Here is a 23,984-nt window from a genome sequence, read left to right as displayed (position 1 = left end):
GTAACAGTGACAGACCTTTTTCTTTTTGGATTTAAAGACTGGAACAGAATTTAAAGGTATATCATCTTTAGCCAGATGGCATGGGATGAATGCTTTGAAACAATTTTCTTTTGGTTTTATCTTTGAAAGGCTTTGAAAGGAATTATATTCTTCTAACTGGTGTTTCATAAGCACAAAGAACACACTTTTAATCTGCAGTAGGACCCATGGGAATGTGAATCTTGGCAGCAAGCAAAGAAGTCAATGTCTTTTTTTAATTATGATGAAAAAAATCCTTCTTTTCAAGCCACACCACATGGAAGTCAGTAATTGGCTGTGGACGGCTATGAGTCATACAACAAATATGCCCTCCCTCAGTTTGTCATAACCACTGTAGATTGAAACACGTAGCACAGTTTGAGACTGGACGGAGAGCGAGTGAGGAAAATTTGAGAGAAATGTCTGGAAATTCAGTGGGGTGTGTCCTTGCTGCCCTATAAAGCAGTGCAGATATAGAAATGTAGATAAACTTGAGGGGACTACTATATGACAACCCATTTATAATGAGACTTCACTTCTTGAATTGAAAAGGTTTTAATCCTATTTGCCAGTGAATCCAGAGCCAGTTCCTTCGTTTCTTGAGCCAGATGCTAAGTTATCCACACACTGATAGAGCACCCAGGAAATCCCGGGAATTACAGGCTAGTGCTTTTTATAGTAACTTTGAAACATCTGGTATCCAATACATAATTATAAAATTGCAGATTTTATAAACATTTTGTTGACCATGTTTCTTTTGTGAAAACCAGAATTCATTAGAGTCTTTGTATTCTATTCTACTTGTGTTAAATATCTCCAGATGTTGCTTCTTTTTTGCCTATCATTTCAAGAACAAGGATATTCTGTAACATCAACACTACTTTAAGTAGATCTTTCAGATTAATACATTTTCAGGGATAAAAAGTTTGAAAAAGAACAGTTCTTTCTATTTTGCTGGCATTTATGCCTCCTTAGGAACAACAACTTTTTTGGGAAATGGGTTGGCAGTCAGAAGTAATTATGTGTTTATTTTCTCTAATTCTTTACTTTTTCTCAAACATTTCTTGCAAACTCAGCATATAATAAAACTTGGTGTACATATAAAAGTATATAATAAAAGTTATGTACATAAAAACATAATTATTCACACAAAAAAACAATCTTAATACTTAAGCCCCTCTCTTTGTCTTGGGTTGAGCAGGATGATTGTCTTTCTTGCCACACATCCAGAGAGAATACGTCTGTGCGGTCATGAGTCCGAGATCCGTAGGTCTAAGACCCAGCTTGGTGCTACTCAGATTTAGTCGAGTCACAGAAACCAGAGGACATACCCTTCAGTGAGACTGTGCACACTACTGTATGAGCAGGGAGGCAGAAGTCTTCAGAAAAGAGACAGAGAAAGGTAGGTGACTGTAGGTAGCACCAGCAGGCAAAGAAAACTATGCACACCATACAGGACTGGTGCAGAAAGGTAGGATTTACTGTAGGTTTTTGGGGTATTGAGGATCCTTTCAGAAACAGGTAGGTCCTGTACAAGAAGTTCTGCTTGCACCTGAACCAGAGACTCATGGATATATTGGGTTAGCATATGTGTAGAGTAACTGATGTACAAGTATGTATATAAATTGATCAAGAACTGGTTACTGAACAGCAAAAAGTGAATTTATTATAAGAGGCTATAATCTCTACCTGGGCTGATGTTAGCAGTGATCTATCACAAGGATCAATTTTAGACTCTTTGATCTTCCCGATCTACTGTATACAATTCTGATACAATTAGCAAGCTACTCAAATATCCTGATGACAGTAAAACAGATGGAGGTACAAACAGAAACAGTAGTAAGGTAGTTCCAAAAGATGATATCTTGGATTGGGGCTGACACTTGGCAATTGAAATTCAGTACTGTTCAGTGCGAAGGATGCAGGATGTTACACACAAAAGGGATCTGAGTGTATATGTATATTCTTCTATGTTTTCATTGAGACAATGTGGGGAAGCAATAAAAAGGCAACAGAATACTTAAGTACATAAAAAGCATGGAGTTTAAATCAAGGCAAATCATGCTTAAACTCTGTAATTAACTAGTAATACCTCATCCACTATGTTCCATTTAGGCCACCATACCACAGAAAACAGAAAAGCTGAAATGGTCTTGTATATAGACATGTCAAGGGAATTAAATCTCTTCAATCTAGAAAAGAGGAGATTTGATCAATACTAAATATATACTAAATACAAAAGGGTACAGGTTCGGAGAATGTTAGTGTCCTAGTCAAACAAGAATATGGGGTCACATCTGGAAATTGAAGGGGAATAAGAAACACTTCTTTACACAAACATTAGCGAGTATCTGGAACAAGCTTCCCAGCCAAATGTTTGAGGTCCAAATGCTGGACACCTTTTAGAAATTACCTGGTTTCTTTAAACCTATTTTTTGTAGGTATCCCATCAGAGTGCTGGCTAAGCCTAATCTTATTTAGTTTCTGAGATCTAATGAAATCAGGATATAAGGTGGTAATGCCAGCTCCACCCAGCAAAAGCAGAGTCAGAACAAAGTGAACACATACCTAAGGTCTCTCTGTAGGTTGCTCTCCAGCCTCCAGCCCCAATAGAGAAGTCAGTTATGAACATTATAAAAAGATGGTTGAAGGAAGACCTGAGAGTAAGGGGGAGTTCCCTGCCACAAAACCTTCCCAGCAAAGAAGCATTGGAGTCATTCCCATTATAGACTGCCACATAGTCATATCTGCAGTTGGATGAGGCTTCCAGATGGAAAGTGTTGAATCTGCAAAGAAGAAACAATGGAACAACATCTTATAATATGCATAGTGGGGGTAATGTAAATTCCCAGCAGGAAATACTCTTCTGAAAGACACAATGCACAAACACAAAGCACCTCACTTTTTCCACCGTGCACGGCTAAAGATTGTATGTAACAACTTGAGAAGGAAACAGATGGCATAGCTGGTAAATTTGATAACTTCAGAAGAAAAAAACTTTATGTCTAGGAGAAATCCTGAAGGATAAAAATCTTAGGACCCGAATTATACCTAAAACATTTACTCATACTTGTAAATGTTATAATGGAAGTGATATGCAAGCAACATTGAAGTTTTCAATGCTTCAAATAATTCTCATAAAAAATGTATTTTAACCTGTAATACATCCAGAAATGATTTATATCTGCAACTTAGGAAGTAAAAAAAATGTCCAACTTTATAATTTCATACAATAATAGAAAAATTAACTACTAAAGGGGTGTGCTAAAGCGTCAGCTCTTTACAAGGAAGAGCTTCATCTACAGCTGGACTGCAGCCAGACAGCAGCATCACATTGCCAGTTGCCAAGAGACTCAAACAGTACTCTGTGGTTCTTTGTGTGGAGACACCCACAGGGCTAATATTGCCAGTGTGGCCTTGTGCTCTGGTTTGAGAGATGGGGGGCGAGTGTCTAGACAGTTGTCTAGTCCCCAATGTGCTGCTGAAAACTGCTGGCCTCTCCAGTCAGCCTGGCACTTCCCATTTTACAGGTCTTGTTAAAGACTACCGCGATTACAAAACCATGGCGATAGGCTTGTGGCTCCACAAATTAAGAACTGAAACTGGTATTGTATGAAGCTGTTGCTCAGATAAACATTGGCATTGCTAATCCTAAAATGGTTAATTAACTAGAACACCTAAACTACTTCTTGCTAGGGTGAATGAGCATTCAATACACTTAGAAGAGGTATTATTGACACAATTGTTGACCATGAAATCTTTATTTATGACATTAAATCAGTGAATCTGTTTAACACATTAGGTGTGAACATAATTTTCTACAGCTATAGATTTTTGTGCAAATAGAGCATGGCTAAAAGAGAAAAATGAGCAAGAGCAAACAAAATATTTTCATGGCAATATATACTTCTTCTTTTCTTAGCAGTGTTCTAATAATGAACTGTCATCTATCTTGACCAAAAATACACAAATATTTGAAGTCAGTTTACATGGTTCTTCTTTCCAACTTTGCAATTGCTAAATTATGATTCAAACCATATATTCCATACAGATATTATTTTAATGTATTATTTTTTATAAACATTTTTGTTATATAGCTTCTCAAAGTGCTTAATAGTAAGAAAAAAAGGGTACACAATTAGAGGAGACAGCAGAATTACACAATTATAGTACAATAAGCATTCAGAATAGAGTAGGAAAGCAAAGGGGTAGACACAGAAACTGTTAAATAAAGACTCTCTTAAAGAAGAAGGTTTTAAATCTAGATTTGAAAGTACACAGGGAAGGTAATTCTCATACAACCTTAGAGATAGGATTCTAGAGATTAGGGGCATAGCAGGAAAAGGCCCTGTCAGCCATATAATGTAGACGTGCTTGGAGGACAGACAGGAGAAAGACCAAAAACATTTTTTTTTGGCACAGGAGTAACTGCAGCTGGGTAATTGGTACTACACCAGTACACAAGGACTTATTTATTATGATGAGAACAGCAAAGCAGAGAGTAGAGAAACAGGACTGAAATAAAGCAGTAGGCATGGGATCTAACAGACATGTGGTGGATTTCATACACATTACCAATTTACTTTATGCAGCGTCAAGAATAGAGAAGCTAGACAGAAGGGAACCAGCAAACCTAGGCAAGCAGGGAGGAGATGTGGTGTGAAAATGTATTGTGGAGAGAAAGTGATGGCAGATGTTGTCAATCTTGGAGCTAAAAAACACAAAAAATGTTTTGTAAAGTTGGGATGAAGCAGGTAAAGTGGTGGGGCACTTTGGCTTTAGCTGTCTGTCGCTGGTGGATTACAGGAGTCTAGAATTGTTATGGTTGTTCTTAATGATATCGGAGAAGTAGCTGGCTCAAGAAGACTCTGTTGCATCTTTGCCAGTCAAGTGCTCCTACCAAGATGGAAAATGTACGTTAACACAAAAGATTATTTCTGGCACTAAAGAACAGAAAACTGGAAACTTACTTTAGCTCCACTACCCGGTCCTGGCTCACAATGATGTGGTAGGTACAGTTCATATTGTTGTGGTAATTTGTAATAGAGAGAGTTGGACTACTGACTGTACCGGCACTGTTGTTGAAGACACCACCACAGGCTGGAAGAAAGAAAAGGATATTAGGAAACATGAAGGCCAGCCCAGTGGTTCGCCTAAGGTATTATACCTTATTGTTTAATCATTTACGATTAAAAGCTCCCTGTAATCCATGTAACTGTATATAATGAAGGATTGGTGGACAGTAAGCATTAAATTCCCCAAATTCAAACATTTTTTGCCTAACCTATAGCATGTCTTTGGACAGTGGAAAGCACCCAGAGCACCGAGACAAAAGCCATGCTAACACGGACAGAACATACAAACTCCACGCAGGTAGCACGCCAGGAATTGAACCCAGGGCTTCAGTAAAGTGAAGCAGCAATGCTGACCACTGTGCCATTGTGCTGTCCCATGTCAGCAATATTTTATGAAAAACAAAAATCAACCAGCATACATTATTTCAGTATTTTGAACCTACAACATTGTGTTTTAAACCTCTTTGAGCTAATGTCTAAACAGTATATTTTGATGCGAAGGCAATATGTCAGCTATGCCTCTTTTTATTGCACATCAGTAAAATCAATTCAAGTAATTTTTCTACTATTTTACAAAATTGTTCCAATTTTACAAAAAGTGTGAAAATCATGTTTTTCATGTGTTTCACACCAGCAATGGGCAATGTTCTTGGTTTTATCATTTCACAAGACTGTGTGTCTGGTAGATTTTAACAGTGAGGATGAGTCATCACCCCAGTGAAATGGCACTATTGTCAGGCTTGGATTATATATAGAAACCATTCAGCAGAAAAATGTGCCAAGGGCGTCCTCTGGCATTCTGTGGCACCACAAGCCAAAGCCTCGCCCCTGACACAGACAGGAACAGAATCCCCCTGATTGTGCTGAATTGCAGGGTCTCTCATTCTCTGAATTCCACAGAAGCTCAATGGGAACTCAGACACTCTCTGTCACTCATCAACAAAGAAGCCTGAACAAAACATGGAAATTCCCAGACAGATAAATTCTTTAAATCTGTCATTTCTGAATGTCCTGCAATGAAGAAGTTCCTATATTTTTAAAATGTTTTGCCTTTTAATTCTGAAGTACTTTCTAAAGAAGGGGAAGATATACACATACAGTATATTGAATATAATAACTTGCACTTTAGGGGCAATTGAGGACAAGGAAACATATGTTGGAGTTCATGGGATAAATTGTCCTCAGTAAATCTGGAATGACACTGCAGATGCAGCAGAAAACTCAGAGACAACAGGAGATTATTAAAACATTTCAGGTCAGACATACAGTATTACCATTGTTTTATATTAAATAAAAATAAATCTCTATAATACATTTTGAATTCTACACTTCTACAATTTTGAATTCCAATGAGCTTTTCCTATCATTACCAGTCATTTAATGGATGTTGGAGTCTCATATAGTAAACATAAGGAGTGGAGGTAGAGAATCTGAAAATCTGAACGTGCATGTCATAATGACTTTTATTGTGCTTGTAGAAACCTCTCATTTGACTCATGGGGTTAAAGGCCCACCTAGTCTCTCATTAGAACTAGCATCCTTCCATACAGTGCAAGGTCCACTGTTTTATTTATCATATCTAAATATTTTCATTTTCTCCATTTACCACACCAACCAAGTTCCATAAATTTGCCCCTAAATAAAAATCACTTTATTGACAAGAAGGCTGCCAATTCACAGGATCCAACTGATATTTCCTATAGATAAATAATACATGTACCATTGGAACAATAATGTCAAGGAAATAAAAAACCTCATTGGAATATCATTGGAATAAACGCAACATTTTGAAGAACTAAGATAAATAATCTTGTGATTTCTGCACATATCTGAATTCTTTGAATTGAAATATTAGCAAAAAGGCACTATACCTTCATAAGTATTACTACTACTACTACTATTAAAAAAAATAATAATTTGAGAGGCTTTTCGTTCACAATGTAGGATGTTTAAATATAAGATGGGTAAAGAAGTTTGATAATAAGAAAGAGACTTCATAAAATGGTCTGTCTGGAGTATTCTGCATGAAATATGTACATGCATATATTTGATTCTGAAACAGGTTGCAGTTTATAGCAGAGTTACTTGAACATTGGGACCTTTAAGTTTTGTTGCAGCAGTGAACAGAGTAGTGTAAAGAACAGAAGTGCACTCCCTGAACTCAAGGGATTAGCCTGTGAGAGGCGTGTTGTGAAGCTGTCACCCTCTCAGGTCATCAAATTCCAGGGAGAATGAGCAGATACATTTTACAGAGATCACATTCTCAGCTTCTTCAAAGCATGTTATAGATCTAATATCATTAAACAGTCCAGACAAAAAATACTGAAGCTTCTTCACAGTTTGGTACACAGGGCTTTCCTGTGTATTTTATATTTTTCTATAATGAGAATGAGAAGTAAAAATTGAGTTAGCAAATACTTACAGACCACTTCATATTGAGCCAGGAAGCCATTATCATTAATACTGTTGTCAGAGTAGAAATTCAACAGCATTGGGCCAAATGTAGTGAAAGGACCTGGTATCTCAGAACCACACAGAGTTGTCAGCAGAGGTGCTGTGGGGAAGGTTCCACTGTAGATCTTTAGGCCGTCATAGGCACATGTTGACTGGGCTACAAAAACACAGAAAAGTTAAATACAAATTTTTATAAGGGCTGGGATGTTTTTAACACCCTCTTTTTATACTCATCTTTACTGAAAATATAAGCTATAAGATTTTAATTATGCTTGCTAAAATTCAGTGTTCATATTTGTACGGCACTAAAACTACTGTAATAAAACACAAATGTTTCTAATATTAATTTACTTTAAAGTTCAGAAAAAAAAGGCATTACTATTCTGAAATCAGGTCTGTCCTATGTCTTGGCATAGCTCCTGCCACAACACCAAAAGAAGAACAAAACTCCATATACTGTAGTCCTTTGATTGTCTATGACATTCTCTTCAGACCCAACAGTCCCAAACAATATGTCTCATTATACTCCCCCTACCCTGCCTCTCTATACCAAGTAACACTGCTGCTCTTTGTTGAGTCCCCACTCCTCTATGAGTCCTCTCCTGTGTTGCAAAATCTGTGTCCTAAATCCTTCCACTTTGAGCAGCTCTGGTCATGACTTATATATCCCCTTTCCAGCCGGAGCTCCAGGTCTAAAATCAAGAGCAGAAGTGTTCAGGCGATCAAGGGGTTGTAGCCAGAGTAGCCAAAACTAACAAGTAGGGGCTAAATAATGAAATGATTGTATGCAGTTGACTGGGTGTAGGTATAACAATGCATTGACCCTTCTTCCCTTTACCTTGTGCTTCCTCTCTGTCTCCAGGACGCAGGTCTGCTTAAGCCTGTTCCTCAAACCTACATCACCACTGACTGTGTGGTAATTAAAGAGAGTCTAGACAAACAGTATGGTAATTCAGTCTTTTTTGACTGGCACCTGCCCTACTGTTTCCACCAGGAAAGACTGGTGGCCTTGACTAAAAGATGAAAAACACACCAGACCTAATAGAAATTCTGGGCATTGTATGCATACTTAAAGTGCACAGTGAAAACTTATGTATTGGATCAGTGAAGTGATAATTGTATTTCACATCAGAAGTAGTTCAAGTACTGTGGGTAGCTGCGTCAGCATGCATAGGCTGCAAAGGAACAGGTAACGGGTTTATTCCATGCTGAAAAGAAAAGAAAGGACTCTGATGTTATTGTTGCAAAGGGTAATCTGTTGTTGGAGGGAATAAATGGTAGAAAGCATCAGTTTCCACAAACACTGTTGTAGAAGTCTCTGAGTATTACCAGAGTCAAAGGAAAAAGTGTCAAATTTTAGGTGAAATCCTTTGGGAATGATATTGTGATGACGACATCTGTAAAGGAAAAGGAGGTGGTTGGAAAGCCTGTTCTTGGACCAGATCGCTGTGAAGAGGTGCAAAAGCGGGTTTAGTAAGAGAGGGGGGCAAGTGGCCCAGGGAGGAGGAGAAGGAACGACGAAGAGATCTAGAAAAAGATTTAGAGGATGGCCTTTCTTTTCTTTTCAGCATGGAATAAACCCGTTACCTGTTCCTTTCACATCAAAAGATGTGATACCATGATGCATTAATTGCGAAAACATAAAAGAGCAGCTATACAGCATTGGTTTCAGTCTTTTGGAGTTTACTTTTTGGATTTGCCTCTTGAATTAGAAGGCATAAGCAAAGAAGACTAGAGAGTTTCAATGATGGAAAAGCAATGAATTTTGAGGATGAAAGTAAAGAAAATTCTAATTAAGAACCATTGCAGACCGACTGGAAGGTCTTGAAAAAAATACCGGAGGAATAAGCAAACGGAAAAGACCAGGTCATCCAAGCAAGACAACAGCAGTTGATGACAGAAAAATCATTGGAGCTGTGAAATAAAACACTAAAATAACAGCCAAAGAGATTGCATACAATCTCCAGTCTCCAAAATCAGGTCTGGTAAATAATTGTGGAATCAAACCGCTACGTAAACTAGGGAGTGTATGAACACTCTTGCACTCACACTTTTTGCTTCATGGCCCTTGTAAGTTTTTCTGAATGATTATTGTATTATTTTTCTGAATACAAAATATATTTCTTACATTGTCTTGAAGATGATAGAAAAAAAACTGAAGAAGTCTTGTAAAACTTTCGCCCCTTTCAAGAAAAAAGTATAATTCTGTGGATTGTAATGCAAGTTTGTGTATTGCTGTTTCTGTTTTACCAGCATCACAGCACAATATGTTCTGTTTGTGAAACAGCCACATTTACAGGCACTTAGGTGCACATTTTTATATCCAGTCCCCTACTGAAATATTCTTAATAAAGCAAGTCAAGCAGCATCTAGACCTCAAAAGGTTCACTTGTATCAGGATTTCAGTGAGATTTAAAAGTAATCTTATTATGATACACATTTCCTGATTAAATTCTTAATAAAACATCCACGACGATTTGTTCAATATCCTTTTCTTTTTAATCAACACACACATTTTTACCATATTGTAAGTTCTTAATATTCACACCATATGCTTTTGATTAACTCATATCTGATCCAAATACATGTGACAGAAATAAGATGCCTTAATCCTTCTCATTCTGAAGGTCCCAAAGGCTTGACCCTCAGAAAAAAAATGATTTGAGAAATGTGGAGAGTTCTGTGAAGAGATTATTTGGCCTTGATTTAAGTTTAACTGAACCACTTTAAGAATCACCAGCTGCCAAAAAAAACACAGGAAAGGGCTTAACTTGTATGATTAAGAAAATAACTAGTTCAATTATGTAATGTAAGCTTATTTGGACAAAAAAACAGAACTAAAGAACTAGAGGTCTGCCCTCTGTACCAGAATATCAGCCCTGAAAACACCTCAAAGATTTATTTGTTTGAAAGTACAAACTTTTACAATGATCAAAATGGTCTTTGTACCAACCCCCAGCTATACCAGCAACTGTAGGCCTATTTAACTTGTCAAAGGATATTTGCCTATATTGAACATTGAACAAATATCCTTTGAGAAGTTCTTCTGAAGAGTAGCCAGGAGGTACAATATCATCCATTTTCATGATAACTGATAACCATTTACTGTCAGGAAATCCTCATAACTTAAATTATTATTATAATTTCTTGTTGTTCCTTTAAGTGCTTTTAAAAAGAAAATACATTGCTAAAGAGAAAAGTTCCTTCTTTTAAACTTAATATCATTAAAAAGCCTTCTGTTCCATTATCATCTTCATTGTGATCACATGTTAAAAATCTACTTTATTTAATTCTTTAGATTTTAACCCCCATCCCCCCAAAAACATATTTTCCTACATTCAATGCCCTCCTTCTGTGGTTCTGCTTATTAAATAAAATTTAATTTAATCAACACTGTTCATGTATCTGTTCATAAATCTACTTCAGGCATACATTATTTAATTCATTATGTTAATGCAATCTAAGTAGGAAAGATGTCCTGTATAATACACACAGCTCTGACAAGAGCTCTAAGAAATGTTTCACAAATCAGACAATGCATCCTCTCTCCACATTGAACATGTTCCTTATTCGTGAAGGATTTACATCCAAAGAAATTCTCTTCAGGGTTTTACAGCCTCCTGACATATTATAGAAAAGGAGTGCTATAAAAATAAAAAATGAAGCATCATTCTGTCTCCCCTAAATATATATGAGTAACAACAGATTTTTGTGAAATATTTTCAATTTTCAAAAAAGTCAAACACCAGCATAAATCTTCTTTGGAAATAAACTGCCATTCATTTAACACTGCAGAAATTATATAGAATGTATCAAACTTAGTTTACTCTTTCTTTATGTGCATTATATCTACCATAATATGTCTATGATACAAATTATTCTTGTAATTAAAAATAATTTATTATAATAAAATTCTACATTTTTTAATTCTTTACCCAAAATGAAAGTCATTCATGAATCAAACAAAATAAAGTATATATATTTAAATTTATAGAAAATTATCTGTAAGGTACAATATTCCTCTTTGGAAAAACAAATATGAAACTTCTTGGCTGGATTTGTATTGTTTGGTTGCTCGTGTTATCATCATCTTCATTAAACTGGGAGGATTGTTTTTTAACCCTGAGATATTGTTATAGCTATTGTGGTGTCTCAGGATCTAGAGACAATGGTCAACTTCTAGTTGTATCAACATTTGTAGTTCTCTGGGTTTCAAAGTGAGTAAAAACAATACATGGAAGGTGAGGCGTTTGCTGAGCTGAAGTGGGTCTGCAACACATTTAATCAAATAATCATCTGGTTTACCTTAATTAAAAATTAGGCTCTAGGTAAATCATTAAGAGTCATCAGCAGTCCATGATAGGGATAAAAAGACAAGTAGGCAGAGGAAGCAAGAGACAGAAAAAAAGAGACAGACGGAGAGTGGAACTACAGAACAAAGGTGAGAAAGGAGAAGAACTGTTCCAGGTGAGAGCACCACATTCAAATCATCCTTAAAGACCAGTTTCTAGATACATATTTGAACCTTCTTTAAGAAAGTTTACCATTCTGTTGTTTTAGGAAACTCTGATGTTTTTTTCCCCACAATCCCCAGATTAAAAACGTTCTCTCTTGGTTAGTGCATGCATTTTAGAGTAGGGAGAAGGGGTCCCATTCACTTTGGAGCATCAGGATTTATGGGAAGAGAGATTAGCTCTGGGTTGTATTCTGTTCTATTTAGGACACATGTTTATCTCCCCTGTTGCCCTTTTAGGCATTATATAGGATTTTTGAATATTGGACAGCAGGCTAGGTTTTTCTAGCTGTTTAGGACGTAGGCTTCTGAGACACATTGTATAGGGTAAATAGAGTAACTTGAAATGTTATACATTGCCTGTCATTTAGTTTGTGTTGATAATAAATATTTATCTCATTTTGCCTTTTATTTATTACTCCTTTGTCAGTTCTGTGCCAGAGAATAGAGAATCAAGTGTCTAACTATACCAATCACTCAGGTATAGTCTTGGCATTTAATTTGCAATTCTGGGGTTATGATTAGTTAAATTACTGATTATCCCACTAAATTTGATGTATTTTCTAATTCTCCAATTTCCTTACTCATATATTCCTAACAATATTTTTAGCAGACATTTTTCAACATAGTCCAACATGCATTGCTTTAGAAAACATAAGGCAGACATTACTGCCTTTTCACAAACGTGCATAAACACCTACCTTCCACTTGGAAAGTCTGAAAGTGCAGAATGACAACTTTCTGCTGCCCAGCATTGATGAGATAGTTGCAGTTTGAGTCATGAGGGTAGTGCTCTGGGTAATTGGGAGATACAATACGACCTTCTGGAGCAGTGAAGTTTGCTCCACAGCCTGAAAACCAGGAGAGGAGTAATCAGCATACAGTAGACACAAGTCATTTTAGAATATCTGAGTACACCTGTTTTACGTACACTTTCAGAACACACTCCACTTCATCTACAGTATAATATGCGAGTCTACCAGACAGCAGACTAGCAGGAACTGGCAGAACAATGAGTAACATGAAAAAACTCAATACGACAGGTACTGCAAACTCCAGTAACGAAGACATTAGCTAAAATAAAATTGGGACAAATCAAATAAGCCTAAATGCCCTCTACAAACAGAGGATTCTAAAGTAGGCCAAGAGGATTATTTGTGTAGCTGTTTGGAGAGGGTTTCACTGTGAATATAAGCTCCTCTCATCTGTGCCCAAATTTCTCCTAGGGAAATTTAATTTGAAAACTGAAAATCATATTCTTCTGGCTTCTCTTGGCAAATTAAAAAAAATTGTAGTTCTTATCAGAGGAGATAACAGTAGTTGAGAGTAACCACGGCACTGCAGTGCAAACATACGAGTGGTGAAGAAGGCAGAGAAGCCTTTGCCTATGGTCTCCTGGGACTGGAACCTGGCTGTTATCACATTAAATGGGGCAACGACCAATCCTGGGGCAGTGGTTCCACAGCCTGTGGCTAGCAGGCTGTTTTCTTGATCTGCTCCTCCTGCCCAAACCTGAGACAACACAGACACACGATTTATTCATGTAAATAACCAGAAACTTATATGAACCTTCAGTCCTTTGCTATTGAACTGGAATTGTTTATATTCAACAAATGTGACAATGTTTGAATTTGGACCAAAGATCTGATTGGCTGAATTCACAGTATCACTCAGACACATTAATAGGTTGTTTCAGTTAAAGAGGAGTCACAAAAACACACCAGATTGATCTGAATATAAAATAAATATATAATCTGAATTGTAAGTAAATAGTGTAATCTCTACCCACTCAGTTTACAAAGCTGTCTGTTTTATGATGTGGATCAATTCTTTTCACACTGTATACGTGTAAAGGAATAAGTAATAGTTTTATTCCATGCTAAAAACAGAAGAAAGAAAACACAATGTTTCGGCTGTGGAGCCTTCTTCGGGTGTGGACTGATTTGAGCATGGAATAAACCTATTACTTGCTCCTTTGCAGCCTACCCATGCTGAAGCAGCTACCCACCTGAACTACTGTACTTCTGTATACATGTATATGCTAGATCATTCCATTCCTCCCTCCCTACCTTTCTTTTGTGTGCCTTGAAATCTGTGGAACAAAATCTTTCTGGAAAGCAGTAAACAAGCTAATTTCTGATCCAGATGGACAAATTAATAAATCCATTCAAAACTGACAATGTCTCAAATGTACAAATACCATAACTGCAATTTTCACATTAATTTTAACATTGCAGTTTTAAAATACTTTCAATTATTTTTTTCATTTTATGTTGAACATGTGCAGCTCGTCCTGAGAGTGGGCAGATACCTTCACATAGCTGCTTTGACACTGTCCGCCACTGTCAGGGATCTCAAAATCACTGCTGAAGTTCATCTCCAGGTGGTTTCCTTCATGAGCAATGATCCTCCACACGCACTCGCTGTTGGCTGGGAAGTTCTGCGGGTGCCCCGGTGACTTGATATTACCACTATCAGCATGGATGATACCGCCACAGCCTATGCAACACAAATTACACTTAAATCACCAGTGGTCAGTCATGTTCTGCATTTGGATTTCTGTTTTTTTTTTCAGGAATCCTACAATATTTTATAAAACTCATATGCAGCCACCATACATTTAGTGTTCTTGTAATTAAAGTGTTCAGCACCAAAGATATTAGACTGTGTCAGAGCTCTTATACAAATCCTCATATCATAAAGTTACAGGAAGCTGAGGGTCTAAGAGATTTAGTTTATGTCTTTTTTCATTTAGTGACTAATTTTTTAATCATCATCATCATTATCATCATCAACATTTCAATCCACTCCACTCGAAGTGTTTTACAGGTAATGGGGACTCCTCTCCACCACCAGTGTGTAGCACCACTTGGATGATGCACCAGTACGCTCACCCCACACCAGCTATCAGTGGGGAGGAGAGCAAAGCGATTAAGCCAGTTCGTAGATGGGGATTATTAAGAGGCTATGATTGGAAAAAGGCTGTGGGAAATTTGGCCAAGACACTGGAGTAATACCCATACTCTAGCGCTTAATAGATTTTTAACTATTCAGGTTATTTTTATTTTTATTGACATTTTGACTCATAGGAGGATAGTCTATTCCTATGTTCCATATAATTCAGAAAATCAGTATTTTGTACTTCTATATTCTTAGAAATAAGAAAACTAAAATAAAGGGTGATGAAGTTCAAGTAAGTAGTCAGTATACATAGGCTGCAAAGGTTTATTGCTGGAAGGAAAAGAAAAAAAGACATGTTTCTGCTGTGGAGCCTTCTTCAGGCATGAGGGAGTGAGGGAAACTGGCAGATATCTTAATAATAATAATTGCTTACACTTATATAGTGCTTTTCTGGACACTCCACTCAAAGTGCTTTACAGATAAAAGGGACTCCGCTCCACCACCATCAATGTGCATCATCCAAATGATGTGACGGCAGCCATAGTGCGCCAGAACACTCACCATACATCAGCTATCAGTGGGGAGGAGAGCAGAGTAATGAAGCCAATTCATAGATGGGGATTATTAGGAGGCCATGATTGGTAAGGGCCAATGAGAAATTTGGCCAGGACGCCGGGGTTACACCCCTACTTTTTTTGAGAAAGGCCCTGGATTTTTAATGACCACAGAGAGTCAGGACCTCGGTTTTATGTCTCACCCGAAGGGCTGCGCCTGTTTACAGTACGGTGTCCCCATCACTATACTGGGGCATTAGGACCCACATAAACCATAGGGTGAGCACGCCCCTGCTAGCCCCAATAACACCTCTTCTAGCAGCAACCTTAGTTTTCCCCAGGAGGTCTCCCATCCAGGTACTGACCAGGCTCACAACTGCTTAGTTTCAGTGGGTTGCCAGTTGTGAGTTGCAGGGTGATATGGCTGCTGGCATAATAGGAGTTCTGAATCCCCTCTATGAGGACGCAGACGGATAGATCAGTATGATCATGACTGTTAGAGGTTAAATGAGGAATTATTCTAACTAAAATAAAGGGTAATTATGATTTTATTACTGTGCTAAGGGATTACATTACCTGTTTTTAATTTGTTTTTACAGACTAGCTGTTTAAATTCATATTCCTGTTTTCCAGACAAAGTCAGTAGAAACACCTAAAACAGGATGCTCCACCCATTACTAGCAACAGTACCACTGGCATTAGAATCTCTAATAGAAAAGGTATTTTAGTTATATTATAATAGATTATTTTGGGAAAACAAGTCCCTGGCAAGTGCTAAATCTGCCAGTGTTAGTGATAAAATAATATTACCTGTACAATGTGTTAGATTGTAGATTATTTTCCTTTCTTAAATTTTTCTTTATATTAAACTGTCAAAAAATGTATAATTCAAACATCAGCCTGGGTGCAATTCCTGCGGTGCTGCCAGCATGGAATATGCATGTTCTCCCCATGTTCATGTGGGTTTCCTCCACGTGCTCTGGTTTCCTCCCAGAGTCCAAAGACATGCTGGTACATTAATCGGCTTGTGGGGAAACCTTCTTGGAGTGAGTGTCTGTGTATGCCCTGTGATGGACACAGTCGTGTCGCATTCAGGGTGTATTCCATGTGCCCATCTCTTCCTGGGATAGACTATAGGCCCCCATGACCCTGCACTGTATAGACAGTTATGGAAAGTGATGGATGATGATGTGAGACAGACTGTTTTTTCTTTCAAAGATACAAAATTTAGTCTCTCACAAATAGTGTATTTCATCAGGATACAGTCTTTATTTGCAGTATTGTATGCCTACCTCATTGTGAGACAAAGTAAGGGGTTACCTATTCAACAGATAACTGTACCTGAGGAATCTGCAGTCCATGTGGCGTAGAAGCCACCTCTTGATACAGTGTGGTCTGCTATGAATACAATGACCAGGTTGTTGGAACCTGATTGGACAGTTCCAGGTGAACTGGTTCCACAGTAATGTCCAATTACAGGTGACCCTGGAGAACCCCCATTCATTATCGTTACTGAGTCCCATGAGCACTGTGGGTGCTGCTCTACATCAAAGTAGTTGAAGGTGATCTAAGGAAATTAGTAAAAAAAAAAATTACTGGTTAGATTTTACAGGACCTTTTTCATCAAAGTCCAGTCTGCTGTGTTTGGAAATTAAAAACTAAAATTTTTATCCATGTAAAGGACATGGAACAAAAGAACAGAAAACAAAATGATCAGATTTTATGTTAATAAGAAAAACCATATCTTGTGAAAAACATCGAAAGCATTATTAAACAGTTACTGAGAAAAACAAAAAATTCCCAAGATTCTCATTCATCACAGTACGGTTAATTGCTTTTCTTTGATTATTTCTAAAAGTATTAGATGAAGTCACACACTATTTCCTCTCAGGCCTTTGTCCATCAGGAAACACATTTTTAAAAATGCTGCTTATAAAATATGTGTAAAAAAAATTACACCCAAAACAGTTATTTTTGCAGCCTAGCATTGGCAGAGATTAGAAACATTCAAGAGCACCAATCCCAGAAATAAACTATAAATAAAAGAAATGCTAACTGTGGAAATTGTGGCACAAGATCCCAATAAGAAATCCAGAAATCTTTAAAGTAAAAAGGGTAGAGAAAAGATAAGCAAAAACAAAGTTACATTGGAAACAAAGACCAAGGTAGAAACGAAGGTTAAAATACCAACAAATTATCGGGTATTTAAGTGCTTACACCTAAATCTTAAGAATAACAGAAACAAATTAGAAGAGATAGAAGCTACCACTTTAGCTTAGAAAATTTAATGTTATTGAAATCACAGAAACCTGGCTACATGAAAATGATGTTCTAGAGAGACAGAATATATAGAAGAAGGGGAGGTGAAGCACTGTAACTAAAAAAAAAGTTTAGGTTTGTATTATAGAATGTCAGATGTAGGCATTGATTATAATTCAAAACTGTATAATGAAATTAGGAATTCAGGTACAGAATAAGCAATTATTAGAGGAGATTTCCCCCAACATATACAGTACCTATAGACCTATAGGAATATAAGCGTCACAAACTGTTTTGGTAGATATGAAACAATCAAGACAAGGGAGGCAAGCAGAAGTGAGACAGACATTGGGGAACTGTTAAAAAGAGGAGAGAAAACAATGTTTCGGCTGTGAAGCCTTCTCTAGGTGTGAGAAAGATAGGGCAGACAGCCAAGATTAAATAGCACAGAAGTTATCTTATCTTAACAAAAGCTGGGAGAAGGGAGAGGCAGAGAGGCCACTCAGGAAGTGCAAAGTGGAGAGGGGTGAAGAAAGGTGTGCAGTCAAAACCGGCATGAGAATAGAGATGATTACATGAAAATAAGAGTTTTGTTTCTGTTGTTTTTCTGCTATGGGAGTTGAGAAACCCTTCTTTGAGAACAAAGACAGAGAGATCAGTGTGATCATGGCCGTCTGAGGTGAAATGGGAAACTATGGGGTTGGAGATATTTTTGTTCTTCACAGCCCTAACATGTTCTCTGAAGCAATCTCTTAGTCTCTTTCCGGGTTTCCCCAACGTAGATAGCTGGCATTTTTTGCAGGAGATACAGTAAATGAGGTTGCTGGAGGTACATGATGTCGTGTGGGTGATCCAGAATTGACCTTAGAAGCCCTGAATGAGCATGTTGTTAGATATGTATTTGCAGGTGATGCAGCAAGTTCTGTTGCAGGGGAAGATGCCTGGTGGGGACCATGATTGCTGAGTGCGGTCAAGAGCTGTGAACAAGAAGTTTACGTAGATTTGGTGGTCGGCGGTATGAGATGATTGGGCGGCATCTATTCTCATGCCGGTTTTGACTTTACACCTTCCTTCACCCACCCCTCTCCACTTTGCACTTCCTGAGTGGCCCTTCTGCCTCTCACCTCTCCCCCACCCCTTCAGCTTTTGTTCTTCTGTGTTATTTAATCTTTGCTGTCTGCCCTGTCTTTCTCACACATGAAGAAAGCTCCATAGCCAATACTTTGTGTTTTCTCTCTTCTTTTCAGCATGGAATAAACCTATTACTTGTTTCTTTGCAGACTACGCATGCTGACACAGCTACCCACCTGAACTATTAGGGAATTATGATCATAATATGATGTACTTGGAAATATATTTTAAAGTATAAAGTGTAAAGATTCAGTCCACCAGTTTTCAATGTCCAGAAAGTACATTTTGAAGGAATAAGACAAGAGAAGTAAAATGAGATAGGAATGATATGAAATCAGTGGAAAATACATGGAAACAGCTGGAAAGGAAGAATCCGTTTAAACACATACTACATGAAGCACAGAACATTTTTTTTACAAAACTGAGTAAATAATAAGCTAAAAAACAATTTCCCAAATGGTTAAAAAAATACATTAGGAAAATCAGTAAAAGAGAGCACTTCATGAAGTTAGCAAAAAACAACAGTATCTAATTTAAGGAAAAAATACTGAGTACAATGGATTGTAAGCATAGGTAAAGAAAGAGAAATATATATAGAACAGTGGTACTCAAACTTTTTGGACCAAGTACCACCCCTAATCCAACCAAAGCATCCAAGTAACACCTACAAGTCATCATCTCATAGGAACCCCAGAAATTCTCAATGACCAACATGAGCGTGCGTGCACACACACTCACACATACATATAATAAATATTATAATAATAAACTTAATTTGATATAGCGCCTTTAAAGGTGGCTTCTCAAAGTGTTTACAGAAAAAAAATTAACAACAACAAATAAAAAAGCACCATTTCAGTGAGAGGGGTGAGCCTGTTTAGTTGAGCAAAGCAGATGTGAATTAATTTTTCGAGCCTTGATACAATTCACAACAGAGTCTAACAGATTTTAAATCCTCAGGCATTTTCTTGACTGCCAAGGCCTCGCAGTGGATGCTGCAGTGCGTCCACTTAATATCTGGAACAACCTCTCTAATTCGTGCAACTACACCGTTATGTCGGCTTGTCATTGCTCTAGCACCGTCTGTACAAACTCAGATGCATTTTATCCAGTCGAGGCCATTCTCTTCGATAAATTCATTCAGAAGCTGAAATATGTGCTCTCCTGTAGTTCCTGTTGGTAGCGATTTACAGAACAGAAAGTCTTCATGGGACATGCCCTCAAATTTGTATCTAACGTAAACAAGCAAATTGGCTAAATCGACTCTACAGACTCATCTAATTGCAGTGAAAAACATCTGCTCATCTTAACGCGCTCTATCAGTGTACTTTTGATATAATCCTTCATTTCAACAATTCTATGAATGACTGTGTCTTTCAGGGGGAGGGGGGCAGCAGGTCGAGCTGTTTAGCATTTTTTTCTCTACACATAATACGTGTCAGCTCTTTTGCCAACGGTAAATAAGGTTATTCAAAAATAGTGTAGCTTACCTGCTTTAGCAATACGCAAGCTTGCATTTTTCCGCGTTTCCATTTTTATTTCCGTATTTATTTAAAGTTTTTATTTCATGCGCATGGGAGCGAAACACGGAGATGCCTGTGTATTTTTCTCAATTTAGAACAGTTCTTATATATTTTTCTGTTATCACGCTTTCGTGTGCTCACAAGATTACCTGCGTTCGTAGCACGCATTTCTATGCATTCCTGTGTTTACAACGTTGACATTGTTACAAAATCACGCACATTCTCCTTTCTCCCTATTTGCTGGAGATACAGTAGCTTTTTTTAAATACAATTGGTCACTTGCATCCGTAGCACGCATTCCTATAGAGTGGTATAGAATTACAGAGTATCTCTTGTGTCCACTGAAGTATTAGCGCCCACTGTATCGTAGTACGTAGGCTGCGTATTCGACACGTACTGTATTAAAATACAAAATATGAAAACCTGTCCCGATTTTTCAGCGCACACGACACAGTTCCAGGGTCATTTGGCGTACCACTTGGCCGCACGCCACGTACCACTGCCGGTACGCGTACCACAGTTTGAGAACCACTGATATAGAATATTGTAATGGAGGCTAAAAGAATAAAAAGTGTGTCATGTTGAGACAAAAGTAGGGGTAGGGCAGGAACTATATTGACTTTGAGTATGCTTGTAATGGCAAGTGTCTCTGTGAGGTTTGGGTATGTCTATTTTTACGTCTATAGTCATCCTTTAATCAAAGCCTCCCATGCTTTCTGGAATAAAGTGGGACAATCGACAATAAACAAAAATTAAACGACTCACTGCTTTCTCAGACTCCACTCAATTACCCCACAATAGGTGGTGTCAGATGGGATTGCTCAAACAGGCCTATCAACCTAACAACCGACCTTGTATATAAACCAGACCTTGATAATAGAGGATGCACCGGAACAAAAGTGGAGGAGACAATACGTTTTTACACCTGGCCATCTGCATGTAGTCAGCTAGGCCCCACTCACTATTTCTGCGTACACCACCCTGTTTCACCACAACTCCTGTGAGCTCTGGGAGGTTAGGAAAGGGCTTCATAAGCCTCAGTCAGGAGGACTCAGGATGAGAAGAATCTGAGAAGAGTGCATCACAAGGTAACAGGAGAGGCCTTTTCTTCTTTCTTTGCTGTGACAGAAGGGGGCTGCTGGATTTTACCTGTAAGATATTACTTTTGGGTAACTGGTGTACATGCAGGTCTTGTCTGTGAGTGTGTGCCTCTTGTGGATACTTTTGTGTGTTCTTTTATGAAGAGAAGTTAGATTATTACAAATGTGATGTTGTGGTTAATTTTTTACTATCATAACATACATTTTAAAATATTTGTCGATTAACCTCACAGCAAAAAAAATGTTATTTACTACCGTACCTGAGTGCCCTGATTTTCTTTTGTGTGTCTAATGCTGGGATTTAAAAGAAATTGGTGCAGGACAGTTTAAAATGAAAAAAATGTATATTTTCTATTATAAAAGCAAATATTTTCATGTTGGGCTTCTAGCTGTGTGTTTTGTATGTGTAATATTTTGAGCTACCGTGTTTGTGCAGTTAACTGTGGATTGCATGGCCTTCCTTTAAGCAAGTGCATTTTACCATCTAAAAGAACAGAGCACAACAATTCATGTATGCATTATGCTGTTGGTCATTACCATGTCTATTTGAGTATACTGGTCGATCTTGGAGTAAAATCTTCTATTTACTTAGAATTGTTTTAAGTTATGTTCTAATGTTTTTATAATTCCTAGGTTGACTTTTCATTTGTCAGTTAGCTGCTCAATAATAATGCTCAATTTAGCTGAAGCCTGAAGACAGTAGATACGTTCAGGTTGTGTTATGATAGGTTAGTTATTTAGATAAGCTAAGCCTTTGCTGGACTCTGTTGTCTCCCAAAGGATTATTGACAGGAGAAGCTGAACCATATCCATATTTGGGAGTTTTATCTAGGATAAGACATTTTTTAGAAAATAAATCTATTGATTATGTTTTTTCTCTCTCCCAAACTTCACTTTTGCATCAGCCCTAATCTCTGGGTATCCTACTTAATTTTCACAGTATGTCTTGTCTGGTCTGATTCCTATTACCTTAAAATTGCTAGATAGCACTATCGGCTACAAATTCCTGCAACTGTCATTAGCATGAAAAATGTTCTTTCAGTACTACAACAGAACATGAACCGTCACAGATGGAGTAAAGTATATCTGGGACAATTTTTTTTTTAAATGAAAGGGAAATGGCTGAAGTACTAAATGAGTATTTCACTCTGGTATTCACTAAGGAAGAAGTTAACAATATGCCTCAGGCAGCAGAAGGACAAAGGTCTGTATCAGTTTTACCATAAAAAACTAAGAAGAGTTTTGTGTACTAGAACCACTAAGGTTAATATATATTACCAAAGCTCAATAGTATCTGAGTCCAAATGTGTCCAATAGTCCAAATGGCCTTCTCATGTTTGAAACCTTTCTTATGTTCTTGCAGAAAAATTCAAATCAAGTAACAGTTACAATTTGTCAGCTGCAATTCTCTGAAATATATCAAGCAGGACCTCCATATTTGTCTTTATAAACTATGTTATTTGCATTATATTTGAAAATTAAGCATTTTTCTAAAACCCTTAAGATGATGCAGAGCTCAGAGAAGGATGGAAATAAACTGTACAACAGGACACTGGGGGAATGATTCCCACTCACTGTGATACGATGGCCCTCAGGGGCTTCAAGCAGCCAGGCACAGCGGCTCAAGTTATCATATGGGTTGGGGTAGTTGGGGCTTGACACCACACCACTTTCACCACTCTGTAAACCACCGCAACCTGTAAGAAAGAAAACTGGAGGCTGCCAACCCAACTTCAGGTCTGACTTCACAAGACATGTAAATTCTCCCCCTTTGAACCTTCTTGGACTTATGAAGAGAAAACATCAGCTGAAAAAATTGATAATGGATTCTTGTCATAATGCAATTAAAATAATTTTTTCATGTTCTAATCTCCTCTAATAGTCTTTTTAAAACAATTGGGGACAGAGACCAATAAGTACTGTAATTTCTTAATCTCTTCTTTTAACATTGCAGTTTTTGAAAAAGGTACATTATATGTACTTGTAAAGCTAGGATCCTCAAGTGCTGTTCAAATATGATGCTGCACTGAAGTACGTGTTTCAATATGAAGGGGTTTGGGTGCTGTTAATTGATATGAAGAGCTGGGACTCCACCTTTAATTGCTTACAAGGCTTTAATTTTTCATCATTGTACTTGTTTAGAAGAGTGTGAATACATACCTGAGAAACTGTATCGTGCCTTGAAACCTATGTCTTCAACATATGGGTCTGTGAAGAAGTGAACCCAGAGCTGAGGGGCAAACACAACTAGTGGCATGTTAGGAACAGACTGACCACAATACCTTGTCACCAGTTCACCATTCGAATCACCTGTAGGGAGAAAACTTGCAATAAGGCAGTGTGGCAAACTAGGCTATGGGGGTAGTACCCTGCAGAGAATGTAAATCAAACTGAAAAACTACATGGAACTAAAAGTGTGTTTGGGTCCTTTTTTTTACGCTAAGTGGACCCAAGAT

General features: G+C 37.6%; 1 protein-coding gene across 1 annotated transcript in view; it reads right to left on the bottom strand.

The window, feature by feature from the left end:
* cubn (cubilin (intrinsic factor-cobalamin receptor)) overlaps positions 1 to 23,984 on the bottom strand; it is a 130,872-nt gene that overhangs the window by 16,667 nt on the left and 90,221 nt on the right. The window contains exons 51-59 of the mRNA XM_069191092.1: positions 23,689 to 23,838; positions 23,104 to 23,225; positions 16,857 to 17,082; positions 14,372 to 14,559; positions 13,416 to 13,572; positions 12,762 to 12,911; positions 7,516 to 7,704; positions 4,989 to 5,118; positions 2,587 to 2,804 (exon numbers count right to left, since the gene is read on the bottom strand). Coding sequence (XP_069047193.1) covers positions 2,587 to 2,804; positions 4,989 to 5,118; positions 7,516 to 7,704; positions 12,762 to 12,911; positions 13,416 to 13,572; positions 14,372 to 14,559; positions 16,857 to 17,082; positions 23,104 to 23,225; positions 23,689 to 23,838 — 1,530 coding nt within the window. The remainder of the gene's footprint in view (positions 1 to 2,586; positions 2,805 to 4,988; positions 5,119 to 7,515; positions 7,705 to 12,761; positions 12,912 to 13,415; positions 13,573 to 14,371; positions 14,560 to 16,856; positions 17,083 to 23,103; positions 23,226 to 23,688; positions 23,839 to 23,984) is intronic.

The sequence above is a fragment of the Lepisosteus oculatus genome, chromosome 6 (assembly GCF_040954835.1).
Source record: "Lepisosteus oculatus isolate fLepOcu1 chromosome 6, fLepOcu1.hap2, whole genome shotgun sequence".
NCBI classification, from domain to species: Eukaryota; Metazoa; Chordata; class Actinopteri; order Semionotiformes; family Lepisosteidae; genus Lepisosteus; species Lepisosteus oculatus.
This window is presented reverse-complemented; position numbering and strand designations above follow the sequence as displayed.